A 22,844-nucleotide genomic window follows, 5' to 3' on the forward strand; every position below is an offset into this window, starting at 1 on the left:
CAAAGAATCAAGAAAAAGTGACTGAAAACCTTAAAGTAAAATAGTCACTAAAAGCAGACCCAGAGATGATCCAGATATTAGAGTTATCCAACAGAACTTCAAAATAACTATGATTAGTATTTTTAAAAAGTAGAGTAAAAACTGAAAAATGGGAGAAAGATTTATTTTAATAGAATTAGAATCGATTAAAAAAAGAATCAAATGGAAACTCAGGTCCTGGTTATTGCAATTAGGCAAGAAATAGAAATAAAAGCTATGAAGATTGGAAGGAAGAAATAAAACTGCAATTATTTCAGATGATTTGTTTGTACACATAAAAAATTCAAAAGAATCTACAAGAAAACTATTAGAAATAATAAATGAATTTATTATTGTTGTGGATATAATGTAAACATACAGAAGTCAATTGTATTTTCTATACTAGCAAAAGATTGGAAAATGAAATAAGAACATTCCATTTTAATTAGCATGAAATATTGAATACATAGGAATTAATGTGAGAAAAGATATGCATGAATTTTACAATGAAAATTTCAAAGCACTATTTAGAGAAAATTTTTAAATAACTAAGTACATGAAGTATTTACATGTTCATGGACTGGAAGACTCAGTGTTGTTTCATATCTCCCCAAATGATCTATAAATTCAATGCAATCCCAACCAAAATCTCAGCAGATTTGGTTAGGGGGAACTGACAAGTCTATTCTAAAATTCGTAAAGAAATACAAAGGACCTAGAATAGCCAAAACAATTTTGTCAGAGAAGAGCAAATATGGAGAACTCACACTTGAAGCTACAGTAAGCAAGACATCTTTCTGATCTATGGAACAGAATAGAGGCTAGAAACAGACCCACACAGATAAAGTCACCTGACTTTCAACAAAGATGATACTACAATTCAGTGGAGATATACTCTTTTTTTTTTCTTTTATGGGCCACACCTGCAGTATATGGGGGTTCCCAGGCTAGGAGTCAAATTGGAGCTGCAACTGCTGGCCCACACCACAGCCAGATCTGAGCCACATCTGCAACCTATACTACAGCTCATGGCAATGCCAGTCCTTTAACCTCCTGAGCCAGGGATCAAACCCACATCCTCATGGATACTAGTTAGGTTCTTAACCCACTGAGCCACAACGTGAACTCTGAGACATAGTCTTTTAACAAATGATGCCAGATCAATTAGATATACACATTTTTAAAAAACTACCTTTGACCTTGCATCTCATACAAAAATTAACTTTGAGATAAATCTCTCAAATGAGAAAGCAAAAATACCAAATATCTGGAAGAAAACAGAAGAATATTCTTCATGATCTTGGGAGAAGCAAAAGTTTCTTAAATGGGACATATAAGAAACACTAAGCATAAAAAGATTGATAAATTAGACTTTATTAAAGCTAAGGACTCCTGTTCATAAAAAGATACCATTAAGACAAGCTATAGACTGGGGAAAGTTCTTTGCAAAGCTTTTCTCTGACAAAGGATTTGTATATAAAATATATATATATTTTTTTACTTTTTTGCCATTTCTAGGGCCGTTCCTGAGGCATATGGAGTTTCCCAAGCTAGGGGTCCAATTGGAGCTGTAGCCACTGGCCTACGCCAGAGCCACAGCAATGCGGGATCCGAGCCGTGTCTGCAACCTACACCACAGCTCACGGCAATGCCGGATCTTTAACCCACTGAGCGAGGCCAGGGATTGAACCCGCAACCTCATGGTTCTTAGTCGGATTCGTTAACCACTGAGCGACGATGGGAACTCCTAAAATATATTTTTAAAAAGTTCTCTAAGTCAACAAGAAAAAGACACACAACACAATTTTAAAAGTGAGAAAAATCAGACACTTTACAAAATAGGATACTGAAATGCCAATAAATTCACAAAAATTTGTTCAACATTATTAGTCATTAAAGAAATGCAAATTAAACAATGAGATACCATTACATACCACCAGAATGGCTAAAATTAATAAGACTGATAACAGTGAGAATGGGAGTATCTAGAACTCATGTTACTAGGAAGAGTTTAAATCGGTAAACCACTTAGAAAAAATACTTTGCAGGTTCTACAAAAGCTAAACATATACCTTCCCTGGGGTTCCCATCGTGGCACAGAGGAAATGAATCCGACTAGGAACTATGAGGTTGTGGGTTTGTCCCTGGCCTCGCTCAGTGGATTAAGGAGCTGGCATTGCCGGGAGCTGTGGCGTAGGTCGCAGATGCAGCTCAGATCTGGAGTTGCTGTGGCTGTGACTAGGCCGGCAGCTGTAGCTCTGATTAGACTTCTACCCTGGGAACCTCCAAATGCTGTGGGTGTAGCCCTAAAAAGCAATATATATATGTATATGTGTGTGTGTGTGTGTGTGTGTATAATTAGAAGACATATATAAGAATGTTGACCTCTATAACATTTTTGGAAACATCCTCCTCCTTGGGTTACAAATATATAAGAATGTTAACAGGATCTCTATTTGAAATAGCTCCCAATCGAAACAATCCAAAGAATCCATCAATAGTAGAATGAGTAAATAAATAGTGATGCACTGCTACAGTGGAATACCATACATCAGTGAAGAAGCACGGAGTATGAAACATTCAACAATATGTTAACCCTCAAAGACATAATGTTTAGTAAAACAGGCTGGGTACAAATGAGTACTTACTGTGTGACACTATCTATACGAAGTTCAAAAACAGGCAAAATGAATCTATGGTGACAGAAGTCAGACGAGTGGTCACCTGGAGGGGCACTTACTGGGTGGGAGGCACAAAGGAGCTTTCTGGGGGGCCAGAAATGCTCTATATCATGTTCTGGGAGGTGATCGCATGGACATATATGTATGTAAAAGTTCACTGAGCTGGACACTTAAGATGTGTACACTTCATTATCTCTAAGTTACACCTCAGTAGAAAGTCAATAAGTAAGACATTCCTTTACAAGGAAATATAAGAGAGAATTATCTGAATGGTGGGCTGGGGTGAGTGGGGAAGGTGGGAAAGGACATCACGGGAGGAGGGAACGTGTGTGCACAGAAGGTCTGCAGAACCGGAAAAATGGAAATAATGTAATTTGGTAGAGGTTTGAGCGCAGGAAAGGAGGTGGGGGAAGCCTAAGGAGAAGAGGTTGGGAGGCTAAGCAGAGGCCAGACTGGGAGGAGGGCAGGCAGGACACTTACTGCCAGTGTTCGCGTGGTCCCATGAGGCGCCAAGGGCTTCTAAGGGGGTCAGTAAAGACCCAGCCCTTTCCATCTCAGGAAGGAAGGAAGGCCTTGCCTTTTGTCAGCCAAAAACCAATCGGCAGGAAGAGATTAGTTATGAACAGTGCAATGTGTTAATAACTAACAGTACATGTGCCTGAGAAAGCTAGCCGGGAGGAAGAAAATGTTCTAAAACTGATTTGTCGTGATGGCTGCACAACATGGTAAATTTTACTTTTAAAAAAATCACTGATTTGTACACTGGAAATGAGAAGCTATGTAATAAGTAAAATATAAGCCAACAAAATTGTTTAAAAAAATCGGCGGCAGATCCTTCCCTCCTGTTGACTACCCCAGCCCCAGAGGGGTCCTTGGGCTCTTTCTGGCCCTCTCCCCTGACTCAGTCTTGCTCTCACTTCCCTTCACCCCACTGTTGTCCATGTTTTGGATCTGAGCACACTCACATCCACCCCCTCAGAGACACACCTCAGCAGCTCTCCAAGCAGCCAGGACCAGAGCCACTGCCCCCACTGATGAGACCCCGAGGCCCCGAGAGGGGATGGAAAGGGGTAAGTACTGGTTCTCGGCACCTGCTCTGTGTTGTTCCCCTAACCCAGAGGGGGGGGGGTTTGCTCCCATGTCTCGGATGAGAAGATCGAGGCCTGTGAAATGGGATGCTCCTGTTTTCGTAATCAAGGGGAGATTCCATGCAACCTCTCACCGGCCAGGATAAGAAGTCAAGGCTCTGGGAAGCGGGGTGTCTGCATGTGAGGGCCAGTGCAGGCAGCTGGTGGAGGGGCTGGGGCAGGGAGGTGCAGGGCTGGGCAGGGGGCAGTCCTCGCTTACCACTTCTTGCCACTGATGTCATGCTGCTGCACCGTGTAGCCAAAGAAGGCGGCCCTGGACCCGGGGATGACTCGGGGCTTCTTGGTGTCCATGTTGAAGGTGTCTGTGAATCCTGGGTGGGGAGAAGAGAGGAGTCAGGCAGGCGGAGGTCCCAGCCCCGGGAACATGATGGGTCCCCCGGCAAGTCACCTACGTTGGAGGGTCTTGGCTCTGCATGGAGTATATTCCCCTCTCCTTGGGGAGCCCCCAAGCTTGTCTGTCAGAGTCCCTGTTTGGGGAGCCAATAGGCGGCTGGGAAAGGCCCAGCCCCTGCCCTGGGGGAGCCAGTCTGATAGGGGATGCATAGGCATAAAACCTGCTCTTGGGAGAGACTAGGCAGGTCTGAATGGGAAGCCCTAGTCCATTCCCGAGAGACTTCCTGGTCTCACGAGGAAGAGACAGTTCCCATCCTCCGCCATGCCTCCTTCCTCCAACTCTGCTTCTAGCTTCTGCTGGTTTCCTCTTTCGATTTTCCCCCTCTTTCCCTCCTCTCTCCTCCTTTTCTCCCCCTGCCCCCTCTTTCTTTCTTTCTCTCACCTCTGCCTGCAAAAGAGTCAAGGAGCTGACTTCCCACCTCTCCTGTCCATCCCCTGCAAACCCAGGGTCCTAGTGGCTCCAGCACTGCTGGCTGACCCCTCCTTCTAAACCCCTCTCAAAGCTCTGCCTGGTTTCAGCTGGGGCCACTGCTCAGTTGGGGTGGCTGAGGCAAAGCACAGAGAAAATCTCCTCGCAGCCCTTTCGCCATGGCCTTAAGGTCTTTGCTGTTTGGTTAAGTCACATGTCAAATAACTGACTCCACCCGGTGGAGGGCCTTGGTGTTGGGCCAAATGCTTTGCCCCTTTGGCATTCTTGTGCCAAATCGTAAGAAATAGCAACTCACACCTTGGGTTTCTGGGTCTCCTCACATTTGCCATCATTTATGCTCCCAGGACCTTGGGAGAATGGCAAGCACCATCCACATTTGGCAGAGGAGGGGTTCAGAACGAGAGAGGTTAAGAGGCTTAGCCAGGGGTACATGGTGGGTCAGCAGCAGCATCAGAGCCAGGACCTCAGAAGCCAGCTCTGTGACTCCTTAATCCCCAAGGCATTTTCAGGGCACATCTGGCCTCGTTAAGTGTCAGTACTAAATGCCAAACTTGGAACCCATGGGATTTAAAGGGTGGAATCCTACCATGAGCCCAAACTCTCAGATAACTGAAAACCAATCCAGCAGAACAGAAAAGACAGACTATCACAGTTGTCCCTTTCATGTATAGGGTATGCTATAAATTTTACAGAACAGTCATTTCTGTGATCATTGGATCTCCACGACAACCCGGGGATGTGGGAAAGCTGAGAATCACAGAGGTGAACTGAGCTGCCCAAGGTCCCAGAGTCTGCCCGACAGGGACCCTGAATCTGAGGCCTGTACCCTTGAGCATCCCACTGTCCCTCCCCTAGGCACTGCCCCCCCACACCCCGGATCTAAGCATTTAAGGGCGATGCCCTGGGGTACATACTTGAATAAGGCCTATTATACAGGATCAAGTGGTTTCTTCTACCCTTCCTTATTAGCTCAGCAAATGGATACAGTGACCAAAGTTCCATCATTAGAGTTACAGAATTAGAGTCCCCAGACGTAACATGGCAACATCATTCAGATCTGTGCTATCTCACTTATCCATATCAATTAATTATTAGCGATGCCCGAAGCACCAAGTTAAGAAAGATTCTGAGGTCAAGTCTAGGCTTGGGGCAAGACTAGTGTGATTGATGAACAGTAGAGGATACAGGAGAGGACAGGGGCAGCAAGGGGCCATGGAGCTGCTAAATCTATCTTCATAACTGCTAATTTGCCACATGAAATTAGCATCTTGGCCCTATGTGGGGGTGGGGGAAGAAGTGTATGTTAACCATTATTGCCTTATTTACAAAGCCCAGCCCATGAATGGACTTGTCAGCGTGGTTAGCAGCAGGCAGCTTTGGGGAAGTGGGGCCTGGTCAGGTGAGCACAGGGGGATGAAGCAGCACAGGTCCTTGGCCAACAAGGGCATGTCACAGAGGAGAGCAAGACACCAGTGTCACCTTTGCAGAGCTAGGAGGTGCACAGAGAGGAGTCAAAGAAAAAGTGGAGCTACAGACAAGGAACTCTCCAACTCTGTCCCAGGAATGGACATGCACATCCGCACATGCCCACACATGGACACATACACATACATGCACACACGGGCATGGGAGGTGACACTTTATCTGGCTCTCTGGCACCCCCTGGAGATGTCCCCTGGCAGTCCCTGGTCCTTCCCTTCATGTATCTGAGCCCAGCAGAGGAAGGTGACCATGAATAAGGAGAAGGCATGCTGGACAGTTGGGAAATCCGGACCCACCTGCCACTCCCAGGCTGGCAGGGAGGTGAGGGCCAGTGAGGCCAAGGCCATAAATCGTGTCTTCGGAGCCTTCCCTATCTATGTTTCTTGTATAAAATATGGCCAGGATCTTTCCAACTCCTCAGCTCCACAGGCTGCATCAGATTCCCTCTCACTAACAGTCAAAGCCAAACTCCTTACCTGCAAGGCCCTGAGGGATCCCACCCAGTTTCCTCTGCCCCTCATTTCCTGTAATCCCCCTCCATCCATCTGCTCCAGCCACACTGTCCCCCTTGCAGTTCTTAGTACGTGTCAGACGCTCAGCATCTTTGCCCTGGTTGTTCCCTCTGCCTGGAATGCTCCTCCCTGGGTTACCCACAGGCCTCACTCCCTTAAGCCACTAGGATCTCTGTTTCAAAGCCATATTGTCCATCACCAGGACACCCTTATTCATTTGTCCTCATAGCACTTATCACTAACATGTTACATGTTTATCTCTTTATTGTCACACAGCTGATATTCCATAACATTCTTATGTCCTCTAAGTGCCAAGAGCCACTGCTATCTCCTCGCTGTTGTATCCTTACTGCCTTGAATAAAGACCTAACTTGTAGTCAGTAGTCAACAGATATGGGTTGATTGATTGGTTAGAGATCAAGATCGCTTCAATGAGAAACAGGAGAAAGAATATTTATTGAACACTGATACGTTCTGGACACTATTCTAGGTATCTAACCAGTAATTTCATATTACTTAGTTAAACCTCACACCAGCCTTGTGAAATAGATAGTATCATACCTCTGGGAAGTTAAGTAACTTGCCCCCAAACCAGCTGGGGTGAGGTTAGAGCAAGTCCATGATCAAATAGTTTGGGGTACTGGGGTGATGTGTCACTTGTGGGAGAGCAGGGAAAATTCTTTTTCTTTCTTTCTTTGTTCCTTCTTTCTTTCTTTTCTTTTTTTTTTTTTTTTACTTTTTAGGGCCACACTGGCAGCATATGGAGGTTCCCAGGCTAGGGGTTGAATCAGTTACAGCTGCCGGTCTACACCATAGCCATAGCAAGGCAGGATTCGAGCCACATCTGCAACCTACACCACAGCTCTCAGAAATGCCAGATCCTTAACCCAGGGATCAAACCTGTGTCCTCATGGAAGATAGTCAGATTCATTTCTTCTGAGCCACGATGGGAACTCTGAAAATTCTTTTCGGAGAAGGGAGTCTTCCCTCCTACCGCAGGTCTCATCTCCCCTGTCTTGGGGTTGGGTTAAGAGCAGCAAATGGAAGAGGAGGCAGGCAGCCCTGGGCCTCTTCCCTCACCCTGGTGGGGGGCTTTGTCTAGGACTAAGTCTGTCTCCCTCAGCTCCCTGGGATGGGACTGATGAAATCTGGCCACAGGGAAGAGGACAAAAGCTCTCTGGGCTGGCGCATTAAGTTACAAAGTGCTGGTTTCTTCCCAGAGTCAGCATTTGCTTCTGACCAAATTGAACCAACCAGAGAACCGATTTCCTCAAAGTGATGTCAGGTCCAATACTTGGACCTTGGCTCCTGACAAGATCTCTGGCCCACTCCCCTGATGGCAGGTGGCTTTCATGCTTGGGGAATGTACTCTCTCAGAGACTGATGAACCCCAAATACCAACAAAACAAAACAAAGTTGTTTTTGATGGGAATCAATAGGCCAACTGCAGAAACACTGGGAGCCTGGTTGGGCAGCTTGCCATTTTTCTGCCCTTGATACTGATGACAGAGGGGGAAAAATCCCAAAGTTCGTGGGCTGCTTTCCTGGGGACTGTGGCCAAAGTTACATCAGTGGCTGCTCCCTTTCTCAGAATCTTATCTGTCTTTAAACAAGCATCAGCCAGTCCCAAGAAGGCACCAAAACCACAGCATGGAGTTTGAGCATCACTAGACCTCAAACTCACCACTCCAGGCTCAGGTGGGGGCCATTGTCCTATCACCAGGTGGGGCAGTCACAGTCCCAAATGCTGGCACGGGCTGGCTGACACACAGTATGGAGCGCCCACTCATTAGCTTCTCAGGGAGAGCTCACTAGAGCTTAAGGAAGCTCAGCTGAGCATCCATGCTGGGCCATGTCACGCTCCCCCAGCCCCATCCCCACTGCTGCCACTAGCTTCTCAAGGATCTTGGGAAGAGTTCAAAGTCTCCATGTGGCCCCAAGGCCCTCTGAGCCTCCCTAGTCTGTCTCACCTAGTTTTCTTCTGGTTCCCAAAGGTCCAGGCCCCAGGGCTGCCTTTCCATTCTCTCTCTCTCTCTCTTTTTTTTTTTTTTTTTTTTTTTTTTTGCTTTTTAGGGCTTCATCTGCGGCATGTGGAAGTTCCCAGGCTAGGGGTTGAATTGGAACTGTAGCCACCGGCCTATGCCACAGCCACAGCCATGCTAGATCCAAGCCGCATCGGCAAACTACACCACAGCTCATGGCAACGCCAGATCCTTAACCCACTGAGTGAGGCCAGGGATTGAACCCCCATCGTCATGGATACTAATCTGATTTGTTACGGCTGAGCCATAGTCGGAACTCCCCTGCCTTTCCACTCTTTAGATGGACGTTACTTCCTTCTGTTTTGGGGCCTTTGCACCTGCTATTTCTTCTGTCTGATCCTCTCTGATGAACTTCTCATGACCTTCAGATCTCAGCACACATATCTATCTTCCTCCCATCCCCAAGGAAGCTTCCCCAAACCCGATTACATCAGATCTTACCTAATGATCTCAACACCCCTTGTACTCACCAACAGGTGACCTGTGACTTATTCCTTTTCTTTTTTTTTCCTTTTTTCTTTTTAGGGCCACACCCACGGCATATGGAAGTTCCCAGGCTAGGGGTCGAATTGGCGCTACAGCTGTGGGCCTATACCACAGCAAGATCAACTCAGTATCCGAGACATGTTTGCGACCTACACCACAGCTCATGGCAATGCCAGATTCATGACCCACTGAACAGGGCCAGGGATTGAACCTGCATCCTCATGGATACTAGTCGGATTCATTTCCACTGCACCACAACGGGAACCCCCAACTCCTCCTTTTCTTAGCCCAGTTAGTAATTATACCTAGTAGGTGTGATCATTTGAATAGTCTTATCTCCCTACCAGGACAGCAGCTCCACAAGGGCAAGATGAGGTCTGTGTAATCATTGCTGGACCCAGCACGGAGCTGGGGGCTGGCCTCCAACAGTGCTTAGGGGCCCGTGGAAACCTTGCAGAGAGAAAGTGCAATGTGGCCACCAGAGTGCCGGGGTTGGGAGAGAAGGACAGCTGTGAGTCTGAGTGTCAGGAAGTGTCTGGAGGTATGATCCAGCCTTGCAAGGTGATGTGCAGGATTGGTGAGGCGGTCCATAGGTGTCAGCAGGAGTTCCTAATGTGAAGGTGGAAAAGAAAACAGCCAAGGAGAAGAGAACACCTGCCTGGGCCGAGGTGTCAGGAATCACCCTGCTCCTCCCGCTTTCTGCCAGGTTCCCTGAGGGTGAGGACAGGCATGGAGAAAGCAGGCCTTTGAGTCCAGGGTGGGGGAGGGGCTTGTTAGAAGCCTGGCTCTAGCATTCATCCCCTAATGCGTGACCCTGGGCCAGCGACTTCTTTCTTGTCCTCAGTTTACTCATCTGTAAAATGGGAAGAAGAAGAATAATATCAACCACGAAGAATGGTTGAGAAGACTAAAGGCAGCGACTAACAAAATGTATGGAGAGAAAGAAGAAGAAAGGGTTACATAAAGAGAGTTTTGTTTTTTCATTTTTGTTTTTGTTTTTTTTTTTCAGCAGGAGCCTTTATCACTTGATAGCTGGCAACAACTTGATTGGAGACGTTTTATCCAGATTTCGTTATGAAATTCACTTGCAAAACCAGGGCTTTTGCAGGCTGAAGAGTGAGTGTCCGTAGCTCTCACGGCGTCCTTGGCTAAAAGGAGCCATCTTCTTAGGCAGTGGCTGGTCGGCGAAGTCCTTGGCCAAACCCATCAGGTCGTTTTCTGGCCCTTGGTGGCTGCGGGAGGCTCGGCTTGGTCGCTCGCTCCCCCAGGGCTTGGCCCATCAGTGCCCTCGCCTGTGCCCGCTGTGGCCTCCACAGGAAGTTGTGATTCTTACTTTACAGGTGAGGGAACTGAGGTACAGAGAAGGCAGGTAACTGGCCCAGGTCACGCAGCTACGAAGTGCAGGAATGCACTCAGGCCTCATCCGTCCTGCCCCAGGCTGCATGCCCCTTCCTCTCCCCTTTGGTCGCTTGAGCTCCTCACTGTGGTGGTCTTACCCAGGCTGGTCCTCCTCCCATACACCTCTTAAAAACTCACCCATTCTGAGTTCCACACACCCAGAAACTGTTGGCTGGAGAACCGACAGGGGAAACCCTGATCATAGCAGATGGAATGCAGGGCACCAGGTGTGACAGAAGGACACAGCCAGAGTCTCGAGGGCCGTGAAAATCTGGAAGAAGCACCAGATTTGACAGCAACAGGAAGCGACCCCGGGGAACCTGAGGGGAACCACCTCTCAGCTGCCTTCCACCTGCTGGGCCTCAGTTTGTTCCCTGGGCCCTGCTCCAGGTTGCAGGCACACCTGTGTAAGCAAGCCCTTTTTGTTTTCCTTGGATGCTGGGAGCTGAGATGGGGGCGAGGGAGAGTGAAACATTATCAAAACTCTCTCCTGTTATCTCCCTCTTCCCAGTTCTATTTGAGCCCCAAGAATCTTCAGGTCTAAAGGCAAATCATGGAGGGGGGTGGGTGTGGAAAAAAGACCCAGGCACTGGCCCAAGCCAAATGGTAACGTGGACCTCCCTCTACTATGGAAAACAAAGCTACACATTCCAACCTGAGACAGAAGGAGCTGCAGATGCCTGACTGTTCTGCACCCTCTGCATTGCTACCCCTTCTTCTGTGGCAAATAATGAAAGCTTGGTGGTTCTTCCTCTGCGGCCGGGCCTAGCCATCTTCCCCTTCCTCTCTGAGGCCACTATTGCAAAGACAGGCATCTAAGAAGGTAATGCCAGGTTTGGTGGCATTGCTGGAAAGTCTCCTGTAAGAGGCACTAGTGAGATACGAGAGAAGGAACGGGGTGAGGGAGAACGCAGCCCCCTCATCAGAGAAGCTTCTGCCAGTTGAGGGAAGAAGGTCTCCATTGGAGAGGAGGTAGCTCCGACTCCAGGGATCATGCCCTTGGGGTCTGCAGCCCTCACAGGAGGCCTTGGAACCATGCCCTCCCCACAGGAAGCCCTCTGGAGGATGGGGATCTGGGCCCGGCCCTTGAGAACAGTCCTTCCCCTGTAGGAGCTGCTGGGGCGACAGGGGAATTACAGTGGATCGTGAGTTCCTTTCTGCCTCTTCCTCCACTGGCGGAGGGCGCTAGTGAATGCTTGTTAAGGGTCGGGGTTAAACCTCTACACTGAGCAGAATGAATTCCATACATCTTCTCCCCATCCCAGCACTTAGCGATGTGAGGACAAGGACTGGGTTTCACTTATCTCTTCATTCCGGCAGCAGGGTTGGGACACAGAAATGCTCAATAAAATGTGTTGAACTAACATAGAGGATTCAACTCTGCCTGACGACAATAAACAAAGACTGTGAAGCACCCCCTCAGTGCCTGGCTGGGCCATATGAGGCAGAAATGTAGTGTGTCAGTTTTCATCTCAGGGCTTAGGATGCCTCATCTGTTGCTATTTGCCCACTTGCACCTTGGCCATCAGTGTGAGAAGTATTTGCTCGGTTGGCCCACTGATCCCAGGAAAAGGATGAGAGACCAGAGCTGAGCTGCCCTAGCCATACCCGGTTGGGGTCAGCCATCCTCCAGATGCATGCGCAAAGCCCGTGAGGCCAGCAGGCCACTCAGTTTAGGACAGCGGAGGTCAGCTGATGTCCAGAAAACTAAATAATTATTGAGTGTCACTCAGATTTGGGGGGGCAGTTATTTGTTAGACAGCATTATTGCAGCAACTGGTAACTGACTCAGTCTAGCTCTTAAGTGATGGACAGTCAGGAGGAGGAGGAACAATTACACAGTGGGGACTCGTGGTTTCTGGGGTAGTAATCCCATCATTCCCTTCTCAAGAGCTCTCAGGGAGGCCTGGACCTCACTAGTCAGGGAGCAGTGGGGCCTAGCAAGCAGGTCATGACCTCTCCTGCCTGAGCCACACACAAAGACTTGGAGCTGGGCTGTTCTGCCTCCTTAGGACACAGAATAGCAAAGGTACAGCAGACATACAGACAGACCCCTAGCATTGATTCTGGGCTCAAAGGGCCCTCCTGTACCTCATTTTCTCTCCTCCCCATGACCAGGGGACATGAAGCCCTCCCCTCTCCAGACAATTTTTTAGTGTGCAAGAAATACATTATCAGGGAAGGGTAACTTATTAGGATTTTTTTTTTTTTTTTTAAGAGCAAGCAGGGATCTTAGAGATAAATAGCTAGTTCTCAAAACTTGTTGTTTTCTACAGTGAATCCCACCTTTTGGGACCAGAATTTATACAGTGGAAAGCAGACACAGAAAGCTGAGGTTAGATTAGGGCTAGGGGACTAGGAGTAGCTCCCACCTGCAGTAACTGTTCTAAGACCCTTCCTTAGAACCCTAGGGTGTCCTGGAACATAGTTTGAGAACCACTTGATTGGGTTTAAGAGCCATTATCCGTGACAGAACTCAGGCTAGGAAAGGGGTGGCATTTGTCCAAGGCCACCAGCTTTTCTTCGTGTCCACCTTTGCTCACCACCACTCCCTCTCCTGCAGTCCTTCAATTCTACAGACGTCTGTCTACTTGGGGCTATGATGCTCCAGGTTCCATGCTGGGTAGTGGGGACACCAAGTCACACTTGTCTTCAGAGTCTGTAGCCATGGTGGGGGTGCCAACAGACATGTTTGCACATCACTAGAGCCCAAAGTGAAGCCAAGAGAAGGTTGGACCACTAACGTGGCTGGGTGTCCATGGAGAGTCACTATGCTCCAGCTGCCTCTCTCCCTGCCTGAATCATGGAGTCCTGGCCCCAGGGCCCTGCTTCCCTGGCTCTGGGCCTCAGAGACCCCATCTGTCAAGTGGGAGGGTTCAGCTCTCTGCTACCTAAGGCCCAGCCCCGGCACATGTTGGAGAGATTCTCTTGAGCAAACACGCAGCCAGCTTCCAGTTGTCGGCACGCGAGCATCTGTCTTGAGTCTCCGCAAACAATTTAGAATTGGAGGCCAGGCAGTGTGGAGGAATGCAAGCTCATCTTAATGTCGGCTGAAGCCAAACACACTTAGGAAGGGAGCTCTCCAGGCAAGAATGATCATATTTTGCATTCCCAAGCCAAAGGGGAGGAATGAAGAAAATCATCGTCTATTGCTTTGAATTATCCAGGCTCCAGCTGCCTCTCCCCCTGCCTGAATCATGGAGTCCTGGCCCCAGGGCCCTGCTTCCCTGGCTGTGGCTTCTGGGCACACCCAGATATCAGAGGGACGGAGGCCTTGGTGGGGGTCCAGGCAATGTGGTCACCTTTCCAAGAAAGCCTGGCCTTGCCCTGAAGCTGGACTGTACTATTGCAAATGTTAGTGAGGAAATTTACAGCAAGTGGGTAGGAGCACCACATTCCCTTCAGACCCCTGCTATTTAAAAAATTAAGGACATCAGAGGGTGTGAACTGACTCCTTGAATCTATGGTTATGTGGCCTTGGGGTGGCCAAGGCTTCTCTCTCCCTGGGATCTTCTAGGTGTGGAAGCCATGATCCCTTAGGTGGCAAGAAGTGACTAGGTCAAAGGCCAGAGGATGGACTCCTGACTTTGGGACAGCTGGTTCTAGGACTCAGAAAAGGGGACATGGGAATGCAATGCCTGTCTCCTGAGAGCTAGGGCTGCTGTGATTAGTAGAACCATGCTGGGCACCAGGAGACCTGGGTCCTCCCCTGGGTTCTGCCACTGACGCTGAACGTTGAACACGACACTTCTCTTTCCCAGGCCTCAGTCTCCCTACAGAACTTGAGGAAGTTGGACCATGTGACCTAAAACCCTTTACTGTCAGGATATTCTGAGTCTGTGTGACCCTTCTCTCTGGATTCATTTCCAAAACCATCTCCCTTCCAAAGGGAGGAGTAGGAAGGTGAGCACTGGGGCACCCCAAGGAGGTGAGCAGATGGCTATTGCCCCTGCAGGTCTCTCTCAGGTTGGCTGCTGGGACTGGGGCCACTTCCTCCTTCCTCTCTAGCACTCAGCCCTGAGCTGGAAGTGCCCTGCTACTAGAACTAGGGCCATGAGGGAGGGGGGCCAGGTCTGGTGACATCAAGCCAGTTCTTACCACCAGGCTCTGCCACCCCCCTGGTGCTTTAGAGCAAACTTCCCCAAAGAATCCCGTTTCCCGCCTTCTCTAATCAACTCATCAGCATCTTATTTCTTTACAAAATGACTGCCTTCTGGATGTGGCTTCATATCTCTCTGCTAATTGGTCATTATCATACTGCCCTTTTCTCAACACCATGGAGTCCATTCTGCTTCATCTTCCTAGAAGCACAAATATCACCAGCCAACCACCGTCCTTCCTTTTCCTTCCCTCTGTTAAGTAGGAGAAAAAAAAAAAAAGAAGCAGGAGAGAACCTTATCTCTGGATGGAGTGTCGTATCCTTGGCTCCCCCGGCCTCGTGCAGGTCAGAACACAGTTCACTGGGAGTGTGTGTGTGGGAGTGTGTGTGTGTGTGTGTGTGTGCAGGCGCGTGCATGTGCACACGCATGTGCATGTGCACACCAAGGGATTAGCCAGAGAGACAGGTGGGGATGGGTAGAGACAGGCAGCACTGGAGTCCAGAGAGGGGAGGATTTAGGGGAAGAATATCCCTTCTGTCCGAAGGACCAGCTCTATCCCCTGCCTGGACGGAGAGGGAAGTGGCACGAGGCTTCTGCGGAAAGGCGTCGTCCCTCCCCACGGAATAAGCACAGCACTTGTTTCCTAGGGAATCTCAGCAAAGTGATCTCATCCGGGAGCCAGCACATCCCTGGCCCACACCCACTGTTGCTCCTGGCAGGGAGCGGCTCGGAACACACCAGTGGTGGTGCCATGGGTGGCTGTGGCCACATGTCCACCTTCCCAGGAGGAAGAGCCCAGGATCAACAAGTACTTTGATGTTCCCTGAATGTTAAATGTGTGAAAAAGAATGCATCAGAACCAGAAAGCTTCCTCGTGTGTGCAACGACGGGGTAGGGGGGCCCTCTGTCTCTGGAGAATTCTAGGTTCCCCTTGAGCTGAGTCTGAAGAAAGTCTTCACCCACCTGTCCCGCCTCCTGACCCAACCCTCCCCAGCTGGGAACAGAACTGTGCCATGTACTATACCTACAGCCCCTTGGTGCCCAGAGTTACAAACAGGAGGCACTGGACAAATATAAAGTCAGCTGGCACAAAGGGTGGGCTTGGGGCCCTGTCACCAATGGGAAACGGAGCCTCAGGAAGGTTACCTGCCAGGACCCAGGTCTTCTAGCTGGTGGGGCACATTTAGAGCGGGGATCCAGCCTTCCCAAGTCCCCTGGAAGGACTCCTGTTCCCTTTCTTCCCCAATCTCCCAGCAGGATTCAGCTGCCATTCTCGGAGCACCTACAAGTGCCAGGATGGGCCTGGTGTCTTAGAAAAGTATTTCATTTAATTCAAGCAAATGATTAGGGATTTTTACTCCCATTGCACAGGTGAGAGAACTGAAGGTCCGAGACTGACTTGCCTGGGGCCCAGGTGCTGCTGGCAAGGTCTCATCCTATTTCCCAGGTTACACACCCTCCACTTTTTTTTTTGTTTGTTTTTCTTTTTCTTGGGCCGCATCAGTGGCATATCTCCCCTTCCCAGGCTAGGGGTCTAATTGGAGCTGTAGCCACTGGCCTACACCAGAGCCACAGCAATGTGGGATCCAGGCCACGTCTGCGACCTATACCACAGCTCACGGCAACACCGGATCCTTAACCCACTGAGCAAAGTCAGGGATCGAACACACAACCTCATGGTTCCTAGTTGGATGTGTTAACCACTGAGCCATGATGGGAACTCCACACACCCTCCACTTTTGAGCATCCTCATCAAGGCCAGCAGGCAGATCCCTCCTTGGTAGGGTTGGGTACGACCCTCTACTCATGCCCAGTGGTACACCTCTCTGCCTGAACCAGCAGTAGCCCTCTTTGTAAAGCTTGCACTTGGGTTGAAGCTTTGGTAACCCTATGCTCACCTTACTTTTGGTGTCAAAGCAAAACTAACTGAGCCGAGGGGGTTCCGTCCCTCCTCACCCCTGTGCCCTGCACAATGTCTGGAACACAGCAGGCTCTCAACAAAGTGAACAGAACAAACTCGTGAACGAACAAGTGAATGAATGACCATGGATACGCTTACCAAATTAACTCAGTAGTCATCTAAGAAGGAGGTAAGCAGAAGGGACACAGGGCAGCCTTCCTTTGACCCACAGCCCTCTGTCAATTCACCCATCACTCTTCAGCCAGGCACTGCTGTATCCTCCCGATATGCGCTGGGTGCTGATAACCCCTGGGCCCCTCTATCCTGGCCTGCCTACCTCTCTTCTCTACTTCAGTGTTCTCGTCTCATCAAAAGCCAGTTCTGTTCCCTTAGTGTCCTATTTTGTGCTAGATAAATAAATGCTTGCTAGGGTGCAACTTATCACAACATCCCTTCAACTCACCAAAACACTTGCACCCCTACAGGAGGAAGAGTTCTCTAAATCAGGAACAATCAGACATGTGCTGGGCAGCCTTCTACATTGGTGAGGTTTGTGGAGGAGACCAAACGCTTGCTGGGCAGGTGGATGGGGGCTGAAATAGAGACACTCATGTAGGAATCCGAGAGGCAGAATCGCTTCTCGGCCTTTTGGCTAAGATCATGTGTAGAATCCAGAGGCGGGTGGTGGAAAGACAGAGCAAGTGCTGGCGAGAGCAGGTCTGCCCTTTTCTTTTTTTTTTTTTTTTTTTTTTTTAAGAAATCAAGGGTTAGCCAATGTGCTGGTTAAGCAGATGTCAAGCTCATGGAAAACAGGCCTAAAAATTAGAAACAGATACACCATGCCGAAATTTGCTGTAATTAACATTGTTTTTGCTCCCAGCCTTGGACAGCCATTCCACGCCTTCGGAGAACACGTGGCTCACCTCCATCAGGATTAAGACTCAGAGTTTTATGACAGCCAGTGTATGTTTCTGCCTTATATCACTTATCCTTTTCTCTAAGTAGGAACATTGACCAAAATGGAATTCTTTCCTTAAGCTTACAAGAGCTGCTACGCAGGATTGGAAAAACACAACAACAGTTGATATTTTGAATCTCTGTGTTGTAATTTCATTTAAAGTGCAATGAAGTCTTGATTAACTAAAACACATACACCACACACCAAGCTGTGTAGAAAACTAGAGTCAAGAGATGTGACTCCAAATATCCACTTTAGGATCTGGCTGAGCTTGGGAGGCCTTGGGCTCCTGCCTTCCTCCACTCACCTCCAAGTGGCCCAGGTTCCTGAGAACCCCAGATCACACCCCAGCCCAGCCCAGGCCAGCCCTGCCTTCTGAGTTCCACGGTCAACATCTGGCTGCCTATAGAACATTTTCACCTAGATCTTATATATCTTTCATTTTACATGACCATAGAGGTGCCCTAGGTTTTCAATTCCAAACCGGCTTTTCCACCGATTGCTCAAGTCAGTAGCTTGGAGGTCCTTCCTTAGGATTTTCCTTCACTTCTCATCTGCAAATTTTGTAGGTTCTACCCCTTCCATTCCTCTCAAGTGCACCCACTCTGTCTATTTCCTCTGATATCACAGCCCAAGCCACTCTCATCCTTTTCTGCCTGGACTTTTGTAAGAGGCTTCTAATGGCCCGCAATTCTAATTTTGCTCAGCTGCAAGCTATGTGCTTCACAGTGGAATAGGAAAGAATCTTTGTATTCTGTTACAAGTTAATCACTAAAGGGATGTTGCCTATAAACTTAAATTATACATAATGGCCCAGCTCTGGCCACCCGGCCTCCCAGGTAATGGGCATTCAGCTAAAATACCTTTGCTTAGCTCACACGAAAAACCCCACCAGGTCCACCTGCGAATGACTGCAAGAAAGAAGAAATTAACACATCCCCTCAGGAGTCTGACCAGGAAATGTTTGACTTCACTCTCTCCCCTTTTAGTATAAAAGAAGCTTGAACAACTTAGGCAAGATGGTTCTTTGAGACATGAGTCCATTATCTTCTTAGTCCGCTGGCTTTCTGAATAAAGTCACTATTCCTTGTTCCAACAACACATCTCTCAATTTACTGGCCTGTTCTGCGGTGAGCAGTATGAGCTTGGGCTCGGTAACAACAGCAGCCAGAGCGATCTTTTGAAAATGCCCATCCGATGATGGCACTTTCCTGCTTAAAACTCTCCAGGGTGCTGCCATTGCATGCAGGGTAGATTTCAGACCCTTTCCCAGGGCTCACTGGGCCCTGGAGAATCTGTCTGCTCCTGTGCCATGAAATTCATCACTGATGACTTCTGTCCACACTGCCTTCTCTGCTCCTCAAATCAAGCTCTTTCGTTTTGTGTGGAACTCTATTCCCCAAATATTTGCTCACCTGGCTCCTTCTAAACCTCAGAGAAAACGTCCCTGACCGTGCTATGGAGAACAACACGTTATTCTCCCTGGAAGCATCTTCCTTATTTCTTTTACAGTTAAAGATAATTACAGAGGGCCATGAGAGCTATTTGCTCCTACTCCCCCTGGAGTTTAAGTTCCACAAGGGAAGGGACGTGTGGTGTGCTGGACCCTGCTCGTAACAGACAGTTGTGTGCCATCTTCCCACCCAGTGCTGCCACGCTGGTCACTTAAAGTGGCCCATGGTGGGTGGATTTATACCATGGCAATTGGCGAGCACTACAAAGGAGGAATTTCCCCACCCAAGCCCAAGAGCCAGAATCGGTTGTTAAAACTACCAGCACTCCACTGGAAGGGACTGTTTCTGTCTCTCTCCCCACTTTATCCTCAGGATTTTGAACAGAGCACATAATAGGGGCTCAATATGCATCTACTGACATATAAGACAGTATGAGACCAAAAAACAAAAACAAAAACAAACAACCCAAGGGAGAACAGAAACATCCAGGCTTCCAAGAATCTTACACGCTAACCTGCCAACAAGGAGTAAAAGAAATGTGATACTTGGAGCATCAGGGAGGGAGGGAACTTAGAGCACCGAATATGGCTTCAGAAGCCCTGGTTCTTCTGATCCTAGCACAGTTTCAAACGTATTCGACAACTCTGGACCAATTTCTTCCTCTTCCTGGCCCTCAGTTTCTTTATAAAAAGCACACACTGGACTGTGCTGGTCCCACTGGACAGCTAGATACTATATCTCTAAGTCCCTGTGTTGGATTGAATGAAGCCCGTTTGCATACTCTGTCACCAATTTCTTTACCCCCTACTCCCCGGGTCACTGCACTACATTACACAACTGCAGAGGGTGCTGTTTACATCATAGTGGGTGGAGCGGTGCAGGGCACAGCCTGGCGAGCTGTACGTGGCGGCCCTGCCCACTCTGATTCTGGCCACTGCCCATTTCAAGGGGAGCCGAATTGTAGAGTGAGTCCCTCCTTTTCCTGACATACTAACCAGCTCAAAGAGCTCAGACAGTTTGGTTTTGGTTTTCTAAGTCCTAAGACTGTCATGAATGTGTGAATCAAGAGTTCTGGGCATCCGGGTTTAGCCCCAGCCCAGGGAGTGTTTGGGCAAAGTAAGAGCAAGACAAGGCTCAGGATATGCAATTTGTGGCAAGGCTTTCCCTTGGAGGAGAGGAAGTAGGGCAGTGAGGACCCAGAGAACTGCTGGGCCTGTCTGCCCCGGTCTTTGAATGCAAACTAAAAAAAGGAATTGTGGGGGCCCGTCCCTTCCAAGGCTGCAGGGCCCGCCCTACAGTGGATATACCACAGCCATTTGGAAAGTTCTCCATCTGCATAGAGCTCAACATAAATCCGCCAGAACTAACTGGAGGCTATTGGCTAGGCTTGGTGAAGATGGAGGATGCTGGGGAGTGAAAGTGTTTGGTTTCCTAAGGGATATGCAGAAGCCCTTGGGTTTCTGATATATGTCAGTTACTCATGCTTTCAAAACTATCCCAAATATCTAATCCCACCTGTGGGTCCTCAGGAGAGTTTCAGGCTTATTACTCCATCTGTCTTTGCTAGAAAACAAAGACCTGCCATGTGAGGTGGTGAGCTCCCTGTCACTGGAGGGGTGCAAGCCAAAGATAGCCATTTATCTGGGCTGCTCAGGTTCCAAGTTCCCTCCCAGGTAGACACTTGACGCTGAGGCCTCTTGCGAGGCCTCTGAATCCCAGGACTCCTCATGAATCTGCAGTTGAGGAAGGGCCAACCATACACTGGGTACCCCCATGCTCTAGATGAAGTTGTTTTAAAATAGAATTCCTGTTTTCAACTTCTTTCATGTGTTACATGTGACTTTATAACCAGAGTCAAGGTTCTGGCTCTGGAAATGCTTACAGAAGCATGAAAGCACAGCCACTGAAGAGCTTTTAGAAACATGAAGGCCAAACATTTATTTTAGAAGTGATTGAACAGAAGGCTTAACAGGGCACACGGCTCACTTAAGTTTAGATTTGGAGCCTGAACTTGACCCGGAGGTCCTCATCCACAGTTCAGGGCTTTTTCACTACCCCAGGCTTGGAAGGTCCAGTTAGTGAGAGATATTATCCAGTTCCAGGCTTTGGTTTCCACTTCTGCAACATTCCGTGTTGGCCCAGATTGGTCCATCTGGGCTAAGTCATTACTGGTTTCAAACAGCTTCTCCTATAAAATCTATAAGAGGCGGGGCAGGTCTAATATTCTATTAGCCATGAACTCCTCTGTGTGAGCAGACTGAGCAAGAGTCAGGGTTTAAAGAGGAGGGGTGCTGGCTGGTGTGAACTACCTGAGGCAGACAAGACCCTAAGAGTTGGAGGTAGGGCAGGACGGTGTGATGTAACACAGAGGAGGAGGGAGTCAGAGGGAAGGAGGCCAACAGCACCCACTGCTCAAGGGACAGGCAGCTATAGCTGATAAGATGATAGCTGATGAAATGAAGCTGAAGTGACAGAGAAGCTCCCAGAAATTTGATCACTTTGGCAGTGGTCTGGGAGGGCTTCTTGGAAGAGGGGGCCTCTTTGGAGCTGCCAGGGCCCAGAGAAAGCAGAAAGCTTTTCTCTACTGTAACATACCAGGAAGAACATTTACTAGGAAGATGGGGGGTGGGGGTCTCCTCTTCTTTCATGAAGACAATGGACTTTTTTGGACCACTCTCCCCAGCAGTTCCTCACTCCCATCACATCCCTCTCCCTGCTCCCCCCAACTCCAGACTAACCCCATGCTCAGCAAAGCTTTGATCTAGGGCTTTTGGCCTCTGGTACCACATAAAATCTCCCTCTGCCCTCATGAGTGGGGCACCCTGGGCAGACCCCTCTTCCCTGGCCCGACTCCATCAGCAGTGGGCACCAGTCTAGTGGGTTGCTGCCAAGCCAAACAGCACTGCAGAAATAGCAAGGGATATGCTTCCAGGTGGCGGGAAAGTGCCCTCCTGGGCCTTACCCTGGAGTGGGCTTAGCATGAGAGACAATGGCCACATCTGCCAGCTTCTCTGGGCTCTTCCTGGAGTGTGCCAAGGGGACGCTAGCCCTAGAGGGGACCTTGACCAAATCTCCACAGAGACAGAGCCAGGGCAGTTGAGACCTCACATCACAGATAAATGGAGTCTAGGTCTACGTCATCAAAAAAATCGCCTAGTCAAACCTGAGCCCTGTCACACTTCAGTTCTGGTGAGTAGGGACTAGGAGGCATCTATCCTTCCTGTGGGCTGCGCAGGGTGACCTTGTGTCGCTCATGGCGTATGGGGAAGAAGGGTTTAGGTGAGAAGTGGGTGAACATGAAAACTTGACAACTCATGCATAATGGATATTAAAAAATTAGAAGCAAATTAAACTTTAGGCTTCACGGCAATTATTGCTTAGAATGAGGGTAAGTGAAAAGACTGAGTTGATGTAAAGTCAACTGAATGAAAATTATTAGTGAAAGCAGTCAAGGGGTTAACACTGATATGGCCAGAGCCACGTGGGCAGTAAGAGAGAGCAGAAACGCAGGTGGGCTTTCAAGATGTCAAACCTGGGTCTCATATTTCTCGGCAGCTGCAAGACCTAGGGCAAGTCCCGTGACCTCTGGGAACTGCAGTTTCTGAAGTCAGACTCCCTGGGTTCAAATCTCAGGCTGTGACTTTATGACCTGGGTGATCTTGGGTGAGTTATTTTAATGGCATGCCTCCGTTTCCTATCTCTAAGATGGGGGTGATAAGGGCACTCCTCTCGCAGGATTATTAAGAACATCTGAGCTTAGCACAAAGCCTGATTCGTGGACATCTTCGGTGTGTCAGTAGTACACAGTTACTGAGCACCTCTTCCCTGCCAGACACTTTGGT

The 22,844-nt window shown here is 48.7% G+C and overlaps 1 protein-coding gene across 2 annotated transcripts in view; it reads right to left on the reverse strand.

The window, feature by feature from the left end:
• The window catches only part of ITGA11 (integrin subunit alpha 11), a 124,446-nt gene that overhangs the window by 88,560 nt on the left and 13,042 nt on the right, over positions 1-22,844 (reverse strand). For both annotated transcript variants that reach the window (XM_021100519.1, XM_021100522.1), the window contains exon 2: positions 4,047-4,158. In XM_021100519.1, the coding sequence (XP_020956178.1) occupies positions 4,047-4,158 (112 nt within the window). The remainder of the gene's footprint in view (positions 1-4,046; positions 4,159-22,844) is intronic.

This window comes from Sus scrofa, chromosome 1 (genome assembly GCF_000003025.6).
Source record: "Sus scrofa isolate TJ Tabasco breed Duroc chromosome 1, Sscrofa11.1, whole genome shotgun sequence".
In the NCBI taxonomy this organism is placed as follows: Eukaryota; Metazoa; Chordata; class Mammalia; order Artiodactyla; family Suidae; genus Sus; species Sus scrofa.